Source organism: Saimiri boliviensis, chromosome 15 (assembly GCF_048565385.1).
Source record: "Saimiri boliviensis isolate mSaiBol1 chromosome 15, mSaiBol1.pri, whole genome shotgun sequence".
NCBI classification, from domain to species: domain Eukaryota; kingdom Metazoa; phylum Chordata; class Mammalia; order Primates; family Cebidae; genus Saimiri; species Saimiri boliviensis.
The window spans coordinates 90,528,407-90,543,194 of NC_133463.1; the positions used below are offsets into that span (position 1 = coordinate 90,528,407).

At 60.9% G+C, this 14,788-nt stretch overlaps 2 protein-coding genes across 2 annotated transcripts; both read right to left on the reverse strand.

The window, feature by feature from the left end:
- Positions 1-4,985: 4,985 nt before the first annotated feature.
- On the reverse strand, positions 4,986-6,465 carry SLURP1 (secreted LY6/PLAUR domain containing 1). Its single transcript, XM_003942075.4, has 3 exons — positions 6,317-6,465; positions 5,836-5,955; positions 4,986-5,316 (listed from the first exon to the last, which is right to left on the reverse strand). The coding sequence occupies exons 1-3, from the start codon at positions 6,372-6,374 to the stop codon at positions 5,177-5,179; spliced, it is 318 nt and encodes a 105-aa protein (XP_003942124.1). The 5' UTR covers positions 6,375-6,465; the 3' UTR covers positions 4,986-5,176.
- Positions 6,466-12,596: 6,131 nt separating this feature from the next.
- LYPD2 (LY6/PLAUR domain containing 2) lies at positions 12,597-14,732 on the reverse strand. The gene is made up of 3 exons (XM_003942116.3): positions 14,597-14,732; positions 13,287-13,406; positions 12,597-12,802 (listed from the first exon to the last, which is right to left on the reverse strand). Exons 1-3 carry the CDS (start codon positions 14,661-14,663, stop codon positions 12,597-12,599), a joined length of 393 nt encoding a protein of 130 aa, XP_003942165.2. The 5' UTR covers positions 14,664-14,732.
- Positions 14,733-14,788: the final 56 nt, after the last annotated feature.

Genomic DNA, 14,788 nt, shown 5'->3' on the forward strand with positions numbered 1-14,788 from the left:
GACGTCCTTGTTTCTAAGTCCCCGCCATCCAGCCAGGGGCTGAGATGGGACCAGGGAAGCTGGGGCCCATTTCCAGGATGGGTTTTGTGGCATGGGGGGCTATCTAGGCTGGTGGGGCTCCCATGAACGGAGGGATCAGGCTGGCCGGACGGGACTTGTCCCCATTCCTCGGGGCATAGGACTGAAGCCAAGAAGGTGCTGCCCAAAGCCCCCTGGGGAGCCCTTCCTGCCCTGGGGAGCTCTCCCTTTTCCGGGGAGCCCTCCCTGGCCTGGGGAGCCCTCCCTGCCCCGGGGAGCCCTTCCTCCTGGTTTCCAGCCTTTGAGGCTTAGAGCCCCATCCACAGATGCCAGCCTCAGGTTCCCAGTCTCCCTCCTTCAGGGGTTGCCCTGGGAGGTCATGCCCCAGACTCTGGGTCTGGCCTCCAGGCTTCCAGAGCCTTGGGCAGGTGCGGGTAGCCGTTGGGGGCAGAGGTCCATGGACTTTGGTGGGTGGACGGAAAGCGGAGAGAGCACAGGGGCTGTTGCGCAGGCCCTTCAAAAGGGGTGGGGGAAGTGGGACCCTCCCGGACATAAAGGTGAGTCAGGTGGGCTGTGGCCATGTCCATGCACCTTCCCAGGAGACTCCAAAAGGTTCTGAGGGCCAGGGAAGGGTTGGGCGGTTGGAAATTTACAAAATGAGCATTTAGTGATGGGGCAGTGGGGCTGGAGAGGGGCAGCCACCTTGCCTAGCAAGTCTGGGGTCTGCAGCCAGGACAGTTGGCCAGAAGCCTCTGTTCTTTATGGAGGGAGGGGGGTCCTTGGGAGAGGTGGCTCTTGGGATCTCCATGGGTGTCTGAGCTGAGTGTTGCCAGACAAGCTTCCCAGTGGGGCTTCAGAGGAAGCTGTGGGCATGCCGTCCAGCCAGTGGTCCTGAGCAGCTGCCTGAGCCCCGGAGCAGGGCAGGGGCCACAAGACAGGGTGCCTGGGCCTTGGGTGGCACCATGTGACGATGCCACTGCTATCCCTGGCTCAGCAGCTGTCCTTGGTCATGGAAGGTATGTCGGCCTGGATGGGGAGTTGGGCTCAATGACTGGACTAGGGATGAGTGTATCCAGTGTGTATCCAATGTGCATATGTGTGCATAATGTGCCTTTGTGCATTCATATGTGCACATAGGCATGTGTGTGCCTGTATGCCTTCGTGTGTGTGTGCATGCATGTGTGTGCCTCTGTGCATTCGTGTGTGCTTATATGCATGTGTGCCTGTGTGCGTTCGTGTGTGCACATACGCATATGTGTGCCTGTATGTGTTCGTGCGTTCCTGTGTGCGCATATGCATGTGTGTGCCTGTGTGCATTCGTTTATGTGCACACATATGCATGTGTGTGCCTGTCTGTGTTCGTATCTGTGTGCATGTCTGTGTTCGTGTGTGTGCACATGTGCGTGCCTGTGTGCGTTCGTGTGTGCACATATGCCTGTGTGCCTGTGTGCATTTGTGTGCATATGTACATGCCTGTGTGCATTCATGTAGGTGTGCATTTGTGTATATGCGTATGTGTGTGCGTGTGTGTTTGTGTGTGTCCGCATATGCCTGTGTGTGCCTGTGTGCATTTGTGTGTGTGGATATGTATGTGCATGCCTGTATACATTTGTGTGCATATATGCATGCTGGTGTGCATGCGTGTGTGCGCATATGCCTGTGTATTTGTGTGTGCATATGTATGTGGTGCCTATGTGCATTCATGTGTGTGCACATATTTATGTGTGTGCCTGTGTGCGTTCGTGTGTGCACATATGCCTGTGTGCATTTGTGTGTATGGGTATGTATCTGTGTGCCTGTGCCTTTGTGTGCATATGTGTATGCCTGTGTGCAGTCATGTGTGTGCATATGTGCGTGCTTGTGTGCGTTCGTGTGTGTGCATATGTGTACCTGTGTGCATTCGTGTGTGTGCGCATATGCCTATGTGTGCCTGTGTGCATTTGTATGCATATGTGCATTCGTGTGTGTGCGCATTTGTGTGTGTGCATATATGCGTGCCTGTGCACATGTCTGTGTGTGTGTGCATGCGCAAGCAACAGGCTAGCATCAAGGTGGTTGAATGAGCAGCACCCTCGGGCTTCTGTGGCTTCTCCATGCGGCAGCTGAGCACTCTGAGCTGTCAGGCCGGCTGGAGGAATGTTTGAGCCAGGAGGGCCGTCTTGGTCTTGTCTTTGGAGGACAGGTTGACCACAGGGTGGAGGAGGGCCTTTGCTCACTGCAGTGGCGCTGATTCCTGCCAGCAGGACTGGCCCGGGTCAGGGAATGGGTGGCTGGGATTGGAAGTCCTGGCGGGGCTGCTGGAGCCCTCTGCTCCTGTGGGCCTCCCACCTCGGAGAAGTTAGGGCAACAACTGCTTCCACCCTGGCATCCTTCCCCCAGGGCCAACAGTGGCAGAATTTCTGCCCCAGGCGCCCCCAACCGCGGAGGTATCTGCACAGTGTCCAGGAGGCCCTCGGTTGGGGCAGGGAATTAGCGCTGCGGGGCCCTCGCCAGCTGGCTGACTGGGCACTTGAGGGATTGGCCAGGGCAGAGGGAAATAAATTAAGGTTGAGATTCAGAGCCAGAGATTCAGATGTGTCTGGGGGTCCTGGGATGGTGGCTGTGCACGAGTCCGTCGTCCTGGGGGAGGGGGCATTGTGCCCTCTGATGGCCAGATGGATAGAGTCGCGACTGCCTTAGTGGGTGTCCCCAGGGCTCACCCTGGGCCAGCTGCCTGCCCAGTCTCAGTGCCCTGCCCATGGGCTCAGCTGTCTGCCACCGTGTGTCCCCTTGGGGCCCAGGGACGCAGATCCCCACATCTGAGGCCTTGCCGAGTGGCCTTATGCTGTGCCTGGCGTCCAGCTCTCGAGGAATTCCTGGACAGCAGGACCCTCGCCCACCTCATGGGCAGGGACACAGACTAGGGCAGGCAATTCCCAGTGTGGACCCAGGGGCTCAGCCAGGCAGGCCAAAGGGGCTGCTGCGTCCCAGGCCCAGGCAGCTGCTCCCCGCGTGACTTCCTCTCTGGACACCTGCTAGTTTGGGGCATCCTTGGGGAGGTGGAGGATCTTGCCCCTGAGGGTGGGGAGGGCCGCCCTGCAGTTTGCACGCCCCTCTCCTTTATTTTAGAGATTTTTTAAAGCAGCGGAAGAGTAGCGCTGGCTCCTTTGACCTCTCTGAGGGTGTTCAGAAGGGCCTGCCGCAACACTCTGCGCAGGAGGGCCTAGCGGCCCGGGTGGGCGCCCCTCTCCCTCCCTCCACTGCCACCTCTTGCGGCTGGCTGCTTCCCCGCCAGCTTCCCCCACGTCCTGGGGCAGTCACGGATGCAGCGCCCACTCCCCTCCCTAGACCTCACGCGCCCGGGGGGTGAGCGTCTGGTCCTGCAAGCCCCGCCCCGTGGGCGCGCCCACCCGGGTTCCCTGCGAGGCCGTGGCCTCCCCAACTTCCGCAGTCATCGAAGCAACAGGCAGAGCAGGCGGGCGTCCTCCAGGACGGCCGAGAGGGGCAGGGCTTTCTAACTCTGTGCTGCGGTCCCCCGGAAGCCAGGAGGCCCAGCCGCGCTCCCAGGGCCGGTTCGGGCAGAGCGCACTGGGTACCTGCGTGTTCGCGCTGCGCGCTTTGGGAGAGGTCCTTGCCGCGTGGGTTCCGTCCGGGACCCGGCGCGCGCCCTCTGCTGGCCTCGCGGGCTCAGAGCCGGAGACACCCCTGCAGGTGCCTTCCCAGGGATGGGGGCACCCCACCCCACCCCGCAGCCTTTCCCCACTGAGCTGAGAAGAGGCCGGAGGCCTCATCCCCATTGCTCTGCTGGGGACGCTGAGGCTCAGAGAAGTGGCGACTTCTTGCTCCCTCCCTCTGGTGAGGCCAAGGCTCTGGCCCCTTGGCTCCAATCCAGGCTCTGATGAGGCCCTTGGAGGTCCGGCCATGACCCAGGGGACTGGCCCTAACGGGAAGCCAAGTGCAAGTCCCGTGCTGGCCAGCGGGGAGGCCCCAGAGATCCCTTCCAGGGGGCATCTCTGGGAGCTTTCTCTGGTCTGGGCTGCTCCCCAAGGATTACATTTAATTCCTGGTATTTCTGGGAGGGTGTAGAGGTCGGGGTGGGTTCTGACATCTGGGCCCTTCATAGACAGAGATGAGCTCTCACAGGGGTCCTGGGTGGCCCCAGACAGCACCTGGTTACTCCCGCATGCTCTCGGGTATCCTCAGCGGGTCAGACCCCTGCCTGCTGCATGCCGCTCCCACCCCACGGGCATGGCCCAGCTGACCGGTGGGGCCTTAGAACCCGAGACCAACTGGGCAGTGCTTCGAAGGTGTGCAGCCTGGAGGACACCCAGGGGAACTGGGGCCTGGAGAGGGGCAGCATCTGGGGGTGGCTCTGGCCCACAGCAGCCCGTGCTCCCACTGGCTCTGCCCACCTCCTGACGATGGCACAGAGCACTGTGACTGTGACGGCACTGCCAGGGCCATGCAGAGGGTGAGATGAGCCTGAAAGCCAGGTCTCCTGGGCCACAAGGACCCCCAGTTCCTCAGCTAACGTCCTGTGTCCCAAGGGGATCGCGGGCAGGAGGTGACCGGAACCCTGGAGCTGTGTGATTCCAGCAGGCCCGGGTGCACACACCCAGGAAGACCCCTTGGGCTAGGCAGGCAGAGCCAGATGTATCCACCCTTGGAGGAAAGCGGATTCCAACTCTGAGCTTCCTTTCTGCCCTAGGCAGGGAGTGACACCTCCGGGGTTTGAGGGAAGAGTCTTATCGGGGAGAGGTTCCCTGGGCTAGAGAACAGGCTCTGATCTGAGAAGCCAGGCTAGTTTGCAGCAGGAAAGGGGCCCGGGAGGCATTCCTCGCCCGTCTCTGTTTTCCTGTCTGTGAAATGGGTCACAGGGGCTCTGGGTGCGAGGGAGGGGCAGGTGCCTAGAATGTGGTGTATTCAGGCTGGCTCTCCCTAAGGCCGGTGCTGCGGGGTGTTGGTGCCCAGGAAGGACAGCGGTCATCTCCACTCTGGGCTAATTTATGTTTATAAGTTTGGGGTGTGGAAGGCAGAGGGTGCCCGTGGTGTGGTTCTCTCCCCTCAGACCCCTTGAGTGAGCTGTGCCCCAGCAGCAGGAAGCAGGGGGAGGTGACGCAGGCGGAGCCAGGCCCCGTCAGACGGGAGGCGCCCGAGGAGCGCCTTCCACCCTGCCACCCTAGGCTCCCAGTTCCGAGTTGCAGAGGTCTCGGAAGCAGCAGAAGACCAGGTGGGCGTCCCCAATGCTGTCGGGGTCGGTGGCGATGCAGGAGCTCGAGCAGGAGCGGGTCACCACGGGTCTCTGCTGGAAGGGGTACTCTGCGGGGTGGGCCATCGTCAGAACCCACACCCGCCTGCAGTGCCTGCCTGCACTGCACTGCTCCCAGCCTTGCCCCTGACCTTGCCCTCCCTGCGATCCCCAATTCCTAATGGCCCAGATCTGTGAAGCCTCCCAGGCCCAGCCTCCTCCAGCTGTGACCTGTTTATGAATTATAACACCAGGCCTTGTCGGACTTCAGTGCCCGCCCCGAGATGGCAGCCTGAGCCCAGAAGCTGTGGCAACAGCACCTACTGGGTCTGTGCCAGAGCTGGGGTTTGAGCCCCACGGGGGACCCCTGCCTTTAAGCCCCCTCCACCACCAGTGCCTGGTGCCCCAGGACTGGTCTCAGGGGGCTGTGCCACCCTCATGGAAGGCACTCCTTCTAAGGGGTGGTAGCCTGTCCTGCCCTTCCCACCTGCTGCCTTTAGGGTCCAGAGGGGCACCAGCAAAGGAGGGAGGTACGTGGGGGACGTGGCCCTGACTCCAGGCACCCAGGGCTGCCTCGGGCCAGGCCTCACCTGCCTCCACCATCACCAGCTTGGTCGTGCAGGCTGTGTGCTCCGGCTTGCAGTAGGTAATGTTCTTGCAGAAGGCAGCGTCTGTGGGCTGCTCACAGCTGTAGCACCTGAAGGCTTCACCTGGGCAAGGGGTGGAGGCAGAACTCATCGCCTGGCCTCGGGGGCCTCACCCGGAACCAGGAGCTCGGGCTGAAGGAGTCCCACTGACATGCTTCAAGGTCCCGTTGGCTGAGCCACAGACTTGAATGCCGCATCCCTCCACCAAGCCTCAGTCTCCCTTCCTGCAGAATGGAGTCATGACCCCTGTCCCAGGGTGAAGCTGGGCTCTGGGAACCAGGAGGCTCGCTGAGAATGAGGAGGGTGAGCCCATGGACACCTAAGGAGGCCCTCAGCCACAAAGTGCCCCCAACAGCCCCAGCCCCCTAGGCAGTGGGCAGGCAAGCTCAGAGGCAGGGTCCCCACCAGCTTGTAGCCCACTCACCAAAGCCCATGCTCCAGGCTGTCACGAGCAGCAGCTGCACAGCCCAGCGAGAGGCCATTCCTCTGTGCTCAGGAGCAGTGAGAGGCAGCCGGCCTCACGTCAGGGGTTTATACCCAGCCCCTTGGGCAACCGCTCCTGGGCGGTGGTGGAACTGGCCGTGTGAGTCAGGAAGGTGGTACAGGGCCCAGTGGGGAGGCAGCTGGCAGGAACATGGCAGGCGGGCCCAGTGGGGAGGCAGCTGGCAGAAACATGGCAGGCGGGCCCAGTGGGGAGGCAGCTGGCAGGAACATGGCAGGCAGGCAGGGAGCTGGCTTTGGGAGCTCTGTCTGAGGATGATGGCCTTGCCCTCTGCTTGCACACCTCCAACACTGGGGAACTCACCCCTCCCCAGCCATGTCCTGTGGTCCTGGGACAGCTCTGCAGAGAAGGCCTTTCCCACTGAGCTCAGACTGCAGCTCTGATGAGCCACATATCCTGGCTGTGCCTCTGGGGTTCACATAGGCCACCCAGCTCCAGCCTTGGGGACCCTTAAGACCCAGGTTCAGTGCGGCCTCTGCCCTTGTTGCTCTAGCCCTGCCTGGCACCCCCTCCCTGCAGCCCCTCCACACGCCTCTACCTGGTGTGCACCTGTCACACCTGCAAAGTGGAGGCCAGAGGCAGGAAGCAGGTGTCAGGTGAGAGGAGCATGGGCCAGCCAGACCTTGCTCAGGCTGGCAAGGATGGGCCCAGGAGTGGTCTTCATCGCTGCCAGGCCCTTCCCACTGATGGCCTTTAGACCAAGCCTGAGTGTCTTGGTTTTAGGCGTCTGACAGCAGGGCTCTGCCCACCCTCCAGCCTCCTGGCCTCCGTTGTCGGCTCTTCACTTCCTGTCTCCCACTACAGGCCGCTCCTTACCCATGCCTGCCTCTGCCTGCCTCTCAGTGAGCACACTGCCTGCTCTCCTATCTCACGTCCGCATCTTCCCCATGCTGTGAGGCCGGCGACGGTGCTCCTCCTCCACTGTCCTTCAGCCATGCCAGCCTCCCTGGTGTCTCCGTCCCGTGATGTCCTAATGGGTGGTTGTATGCAGAGATGAGTGGATGAGATGAGCGGATGAATGGGGGATGGGTGGGGGGTGGGTGGGGGTGGGTGGATAGATGGGTGGAGGATGGATAGATGGATGAGTGGGTGGATGCTGGGGGGCGGATGAGGAATGGGTGGAGGATGAATGGAGGATGGGTGGGGATGGATAGATGGATGGGTGGGGAATGAATATGGGTTGGCTCGGGGATGGATGGGTGGATGGGAGGATAGATGGGGAAGGGTGGGTGGATGCATGAGTGGATGTGGACCAGATGTGTGGATGGGTGGATTTCAGATGGATGGATGGAGGATGGATGGATTATTGAATGACATTTAAGAGAGTTGATGGGTGAAAAATGATGGGTGGGAGAATTCAGGGATGGAGGGATGGGTGGCTATAAAAGTTGGGGCAGAAAAACGTGTAGTGAGTGAGTCCTTCTGAGGCGGAATTTGATGCCGGAAGGAGCTCTGGGCTGGCAGCAGGAGTCCTGGGTTCGGGTGTCGGCCTGCCGCTCTCTCCATCTGTGGCCTTCGGATGGCCCTTGTTTTCCTTGTCTTTGGTTTTCTGTTTGTAGTTGTGAAATCCAAAGTGACCTGGCCTTGTGGGCTGAGGTGAGTTGTATGAGGCTGCGGGGTGAAAGCAAGGGAGGGCGTAGTTACTGCCATCAGACAAAGGGCTGCCATGGGGAGGCGCAGGGTGGCAGCCAAGAGCAGCCCCTCCCCAGGGCCTGGTCTACAGACGCACCCAGATGTTTCAAGTGGAGCCAGAGACAGTCTGGTTCTGGAGCCTGAGCTCCTCCTGGCCTCCCGTGTGGCCCGTGTCTACTCACGAGACATTCTCACCCCACTTTCTTTCATCTATAAACTGGTCAGGAGAACATCTGCCAGAGGGTGGTTGTGAAAACTAGCAAGTATGTGACAAAGGATGGGTCTCCAGCACGCCTTCAGCTTAGCTCTGTGCCCATCACAGTGCAGGCGTTCTTGGGGCAGAGGTGGTGGTTGCTGAGGCCAGGGACACTACCCTCGGCTGCTGCCTGCATGGGCTTTAAAAGAAGGAAGCCCTGGAGGGTGCTCTGCGTGGGAGTAGCAGCCAGCAGAGGGGCACAGGAGCCTTTCTGCTGTGTGGGAAGAGTAGGCACTAGCTTAACCGGTCCCTGAGCCCAGCACCCGATTGGCAAGTGGAAAAGCAGCACTATGTCAGACACAACTCAGGCAGGGAGAATTTATGCCCTGGTTAGGCGACTGCCCTCCCTCCTCTCGCCTCTCCATGAATCCACACCTTTCCCCACATGTGGAACCAGGAGACCAGGTTTTTTGAGGGCAGCTCAATTCCCCAAACCCCAGAGTTCTCATTCATGGTAGACCTGCAGCCCTGAGCCAGTTCACACCAAGCTCCAGCCACCTGCTGTGCCAGCTCACTCTCCCGGGGCCTGGCCCTTCCTCCTTGGCTACACTCTCCACCCTGCACTCAGAGACCAGCTAAAATGCCAACTGGCCCATGGCACTTCTCTTCCCAGAAACACTCCCTGGCTCTCCACTGCCTTCAGCATGCAGTCAAAAAGCCCCTGTCTGGGCTGGCCTGAGGGACTGCTGGACTGTCATCTCCTCAAGTGGAAGAACACGCTTCCATCCCTCTAAGAATCCTCCAAAGCCTAGGTCTGGCCATGCTGACTGTCGGCAGCATTTGCTGGAAGATGGATGGATAGAAGGAAGGGTGGGTGGATGGATGGATGGATGGATGGATGGATGGATGAATGGAGCTAATGGGTAGATGAGTAGTTAAAGAGAGGATTAATGTTTCTTCCAAGGTCACCCAGGATGGATATTTGTGGGCACTCAGGCTGACCTCTCCCCAGGGTACAAATGCTCTTGAAGCCTCTGACAGAATTTAGCCCAGGTTTTGACACCCCTAGAAATGGGAGTCTTACTCCTCAGAGCAGCACCTGCCCTACTGGGGCAGACCTGTCTCGGGCCTTCCTCCATAGGAACTCGGACTTGCCAGTGTGAACCCCCCACCTGGGTTCTGACCTGTGTCCAGGCTGCAGAGCCAATCATACCTCACAGGTGAGTCTGACAGCTAGTCAAGATCCTTGAAGGATCAAGAGGTTTTTTGCATAGATAGGTACTGAGTGAGCTGTCAGGTCTGGCTGCTGATTTAGCGATGGGCTTGGGTGGCGAGGGGGAGGCAAGGAGCTGGAGGTGGCTGCGCTGGCTACCCAGGGACACTGGCTGGTGGCTTAGATGGTGTGATGACAGTGGGCACAGAGGTGAGGAAGAGGAAGATGTCCTGGCACTGGGGTTGGGGATCCATCCATCCCCCCACCCATGCACCCCTGCATCTATTCCCCGTTTGTCCCCTACCCACCTATCCACCCATCCATTCATCCATCCATCTCCCTTCCATCCACCATCCACCCACCCACCCATTTATCCACTCACCCATCCATCCACCCACCCATTCATCCACCATCCCCCATCTACCCACCCATTCATCCATCCATCTCCCTTCCATCCACCATCCACACATCCATTCATCCATCCATCCTCCATCCATCCCCCATCCACCCACCCACCCATCCACTCACCTGCCACACGCCCACCCATTCATCTCCCATCCCCCATCCATCCACCCATCCACCCACCCATTCATCCACCATCTTCCATTCATCCCCCATCCCCATCCATCCCCCACCCACCCACCCATTCATCCCCCATCCGCCATTCATCCACCATCCACCCACCCAATTATCTGTCCATCTCCCTTCCATCTGAGATATGGGAGGTGGCGGCTGAGGTCCAGTGGGTGCTTTGTCCCCTTGAAGGCTGGTTCTAAGTCTCTGCCTTGTCCTGGCTCTCTGGACTACATTTGAGATCCAGACCTCCCTGCCCTGTCGTGGGCTGGGCCCTGCTCCCTGAGGAGGTATGGTAGGTGCTCATCCTGTTCTGGAAGGTCACAGTGGGTGGCCTGGGGGAGGTCAGGAGTGGGGGAGAAAAAGAGATGCCTCATCATTCCTCCAATTTCAGGGCCAGATGTGATGGGGCCAGGGCAGAGGGTGCTGGAGCTGGCAGGTCCTGGGAGAAGAACAGAGCCCACTCCATCAGCCCACCAGGGGTGGGGGTGGCCTGAGCCACCAGATGCTGAGTTCAGCCCCTCCCCTCCCCTCCCTGCTCCTGGTTCCTTTCCTAACCAAAGTCTGGAACCACTGGCTCTTCCTTTCCCCATCAAGCCATGCCCTGCCCTGCCCATTTCTACGGGCTGTGAAACTGCCCAGGCCACTGCTCTGAGGGGACCCTGGGTCCCTGTCCTGGCACCTCATTATAAGCCTCTCCTACCCCACTGGCAAGCCGAGGAGCAAGCCTGGTTGAAGGACTTGGGTCATAGGGCTCTCAGGGGCAGGTACCTGAAAGATGGCGTCGTGCATGGTGAGGTTAAGGTGAAAGGTTCTCAGGCTTGGATCGGGCTTCGCTCGTAGCCTGTGCTTGGCCTGAACTGTGCCCCTCTCATTGACTGCAGCCGTTTCCTGACCACACACACTGAGCCTGGTCCCTGGTTACAGACTGAATCCCGATCCTCGATCCTTGACTGAGTCCTGCTCCATGACTGAGCCACAGGATCACACACGGAGCTCTGACGTCAATCATAGATCAAGGCCTGCCACTAGTTACACACTGAGCCCTGATCCTGACTTCAGGCTGAGCCCTGATCTCTAGTCACAGATAGGCCTTGTTCCCAGTCTCGGTGGGGGTTGTGGAATGCATGTGTGTTTGTGTGGGGTGTGTGTGTGTGTGTGTGTGTGTGTGTGTGTGTGTGTGGAGTCTCAGCCCAGGCTTTGAGGCCACTTTGTGAGAGTCTTGAGAAAAGCCAGGTGAGAGGTGTGATGTGTTTGATGGCTAAGAGCACATCTCCCTCCTGACAAAATCAGAGCTCAGGGTCACAGCACTAGAATGTTCCAGGCCCTCCCTCCCCAGGAGGCTGTGGTCTTTTTAGCACCAAGGCGTGTGTGACAGATAGTGCTGTGCTGTGCTGAGCTGTGCCCCGGCTGGTGGGGCACACTAGGTGGTGGGGGCCTGGCCCCAGGACTAGACCCTGAACCATAGATCCCGCTGTGGGCTACAGGTCTTGCCCCAGGAGTTGACACCCTTGGGCCCAGAAGCAGTGCTGGAGCAGGGAGGGTGAGGTGGGTGGGCTGAGCAGGGGGTCCGCTGGGTCCAAGAGGAAGGGCAGGTTCCAGGGTGAGCATTCTCTTCTTCTGGCCAGGCCGGGGCGCATCTCTTGCCACCACCTCCCAGGCAGCCCTGGGGAGGGGCTGGCGCTAGGCGGAGGCCGCTGGCTCCTGTCCTTCCCCAAGTCCTTGAGTTCCTTGTGTGTTTCTAGGACCACGTACACGCATGTCCCTGCCTGTGATCACGGGGCGTCTCCGCCTAGAGACTCCCTGGAGAGTCGGCCTGGAGGACTGGGGTGTGGGCTCAGGGCCAAGGTGAAATGAAGGCCCCTCCTGCACCAGAACTTGTGGCTGTCCTGGGCACTGACCCTTGGGAGCAGAGCTGAGTGAGGGCAGGGTGTGAGGTGGACACGTGGGGTGAGCCTGGGAGGCAGGCAGTGGACTCACTGGGATCTGACCTGTGGCCTCCTCCTCGAAGTAGCCTCCACCATCAGCCTTGTGCCAAGGCCCTGCTCAGGCTGGGGAGGTGGGCAGTGGGGTGCTCCAGGGGACAACCCCAGCTCCTGGTCACTACCCTGACCTTCCTTCCACCTGACATGCCTTGCCCTCCTCAAGGCCTGCCAGATCTCTCCGTCATTCAAGGCCTGGCCCTAATGCTCCCTCCTCCAGGGAGCTTGCCCTGACTGCACACTGGTAGATGTGGTGCTCCCCTGCCCACGGGTCTCAGCTCCTGCCCCACCCTGGTCAGGCCCCCATGTCCCCAGAGAGCTAAGAGGCAGAGATCTGCATGGTTTGTGTGGGGGTCCCAGGCCTAATGGCTGTTCTTGCAATGGGATAGAGCTTAACATCACAGGAAGGCAGGAAGAGAGACAGACAGGGACGAGGACACAGATGGGGTCAGAGACGCAGCTGGGAGCTCCTCTCTCTGCCCTGGAAGGCGGGTCGGTGCCCAGAAAGGAGACTCAGGAGTCCTGGTGCAGGTCGTACTTCTTCAAGGCATTCAGAGCAGGCGGCACAGGCCAGCTGGGGTGGGGCTGTGGGGGTGGGTGGGCACTCTAGGGTCCAAGGCTAAAGACCAGGAGAAGCATGAGGGCCCCGGCCAGGCAGTGGGGGCGGTCCAGAGTGGGCACCCCGTCTACATTGCACAGCTCAGTGTTGCAGCAGGACACGGGCCGGGTCTGGCCGATGCCATCCACATCCGAGGGCTCACACTTGCTGGCGCAGGACTTGGTCACCGTGGAGTCCCCCTGGAAGGGGTACACTGTGGGATGTGTGCAGAGTTGGCCATCAGGGCTGGTCCTTGCTGCCTCCCAGCCCTGGTCCCTGCCAGCACCGCCTCTTGCAGCACTCACTCTGGGGTGACCCCTCCGGGTCTCCGTCCCTCCTCTATCTCTTCCCTGCACCGATGTTGGCCGGGTGCCTACCATGTGCCAGGCACACAGCCGGCATTCTGCACCCGGCTGGATGGGGCAGTTCCCACTCTGATGTGACCGTGAAGCCAAAGCCTGTCAGTGCGCCCACCTTCCCAGCCATCCCAAAACAAGGCTGCAGGTTCGTGCCCACTGAAGGAGCAGAGGGAGAGAGGAAGGGAGGGGAGGGCACAGGGGGCCCTCGCCCATCAGAAAGCCCTTTTTTGCAGATGGGTGAGGTAGTGGCTGTGCACTGGGGCCGAGTTGGCTGGTGACCACTGGGCAGGAGGTGGCTCTGAGCTGGAACCCAGCCGCGCCCGCTCCCAGCCCACTGACCTATCTCCCGGGAGTAGAGTGTGGTCTTGCACATGGTTTCGTTGGTGGTACAGTTGGCGATGGTGACGCAGTCAGACGCTCCTGTGGGCTCGGGACAGACGTAGCAGCGCAGGGCCAGCACTGGAGAGAAGGGACGAGGGCCATTAGGCAGGTTCTGCCCCTCTCAAGTCCAGAGTCAGTCTGCCCTGGAAGCCCGGGTCTGAGGGGACAGTGGCCCTGCCCAGGGCCAAGGTGCCCACCAGCCTAAGCTCAGGAGCAATACCAGGACCCTGGGGCTGGGGCTGGGCCAGGCTCAGCCTCAGGACCCTGCGTTCCAGAGGCAGAGTGTGCTGCTGGGGTGGGGGCCGAGCTCCTTTGGAAGTTTTGGGGAGGCTCAGGAGGACCGAGGCCCTAGCATCCTCACAGCGAAAGGCACCTGGGGCGGGAAGCCTGGGGGTGTGGCTGGGAGCAGGTCACCCCCTCAGTTTCCCCATCAGGGAAGTCCTGCTGTGGGGATTCGGGACAAGCCAGGAGGCCGTGGAGTGCAGGGTGGGCCAGGCTGCGTCCAGGCTGTGTCTGGATGCTCACTCCTCTCCCTGAGACTTGCAGACCGGCAGGGGCGGGGATCGGAGCTGCTCCAATTCCTTCCTGCTCCGGTGACCCCCTCCCACCCCAACCACAGCAGCCCAGGTGGGTCTGGCTGGCTCCAGCTGGCCCAGGCAGCCGGCTGCACAGCAAGACCCGACCCCTCCGTCCCCACGGTGGTAGCCGGCGGGGCCTCTGCCCTTTCTGGTGCCCCTGTTTGTGGGAAATGGGCAGAGCCATCCGCCGGGGGCCCCCGGCCAAGCTGCTCTTCTGTTTGAGTCCAGGACGCTGCCCCGATGGCGGCTCAGGCCCCGCATCTAGGAGTCAGCCCACCCCAGGTGTCTGGCTTCCCCACTCTTCTCCATCCACACAGCCACCGAGACGCAGAGCCTCCCTGGGGACCCCTTCCTTCCCCAGCTCAAGACCCTTCTGGGTGCCCATAGCCCCCCATAAAATTTGACATGTAGGCTGGTGCCCCGGGGTGTGGTGGGCTGGCCCCGCCCACCTCAAAGGCCACACTCTGCTCACCCTCATTAGGGTGGGCGCCCCCCTCACCCTCTGCCCTCTCTCCACGTCCACCTCCCCTCCTTATGGTCAGGGGTGGCACTCGGCCCTGTGGTCCCACTCCTCTGGCTCCTCCTGCCTCCGAGGCTCCTTCCTGGGGTCCCCTCCCTGGGAACGCTGTGTGAATGTCGGTGGGTGGTGTCTCTCTCCGCCCCAGCTCCCCTGTGGGTCCCACGCCTCACCGAGCTCTCCGCAGGCAGCCAGCAGGAGTGCCAGGAGCACCAGCCGCGCCAGCCTCATCCCCAGCATGGTCCCGGCCCACTCTGTGCTCTCGCCCTGGGCTTGCCCGGCGGGGACGGCGATTCCGAGTGCAGTGGCCGCCGGACCGGTCTGCTGAGCAGATTAACGAGATCAAGTTTCCCCAGGGTGAAGGT

Bases quoted from the DNA above. Each gene is read 5' to 3' on its own strand.
- SLURP1 (XM_003942075.4), bottom strand. From the start codon at position 6,374: ATGGCCTCTCGCTGGGCTGTGCAGCTGCTGCTCGTGACAGCCTGGAGC. The intron at 5,956-6,316 runs GTGAGTGGGCTA...CCCCTTGCCCAG, and splicing joins AGCCTGGAGCATGGGCTTTG to GTGAAGCCTTCAGGTGCTAC. The intron at 5,317-5,835 runs GTGAGGCCTGGC...CCCACCCCGCAG, and splicing joins GCTGGTGATGGTGGAGGCAG to AGTACCCCTTCCAGCAGAGA.
- LYPD2 (XM_003942116.3), bottom strand. From the start codon at position 14,663: ATGCTGGGGATGAGGCTGGCGCGGCTGGTGCTCCTGGCACTCCTGCTG. The intron at 13,407-14,596 runs GTGAGGCGTGGG...CCTTCTCTCCAG, and splicing joins GGCTGCCTGCGGAGAGCTCG to TGCTGGCCCTGCGCTGCTAC. The intron at 12,803-13,286 runs GTCAGTGGGCTG...CACATCCCACAG, and splicing joins ACTCTACTCCCGGGAGATAG to TGTACCCCTTCCAGGGGGAC.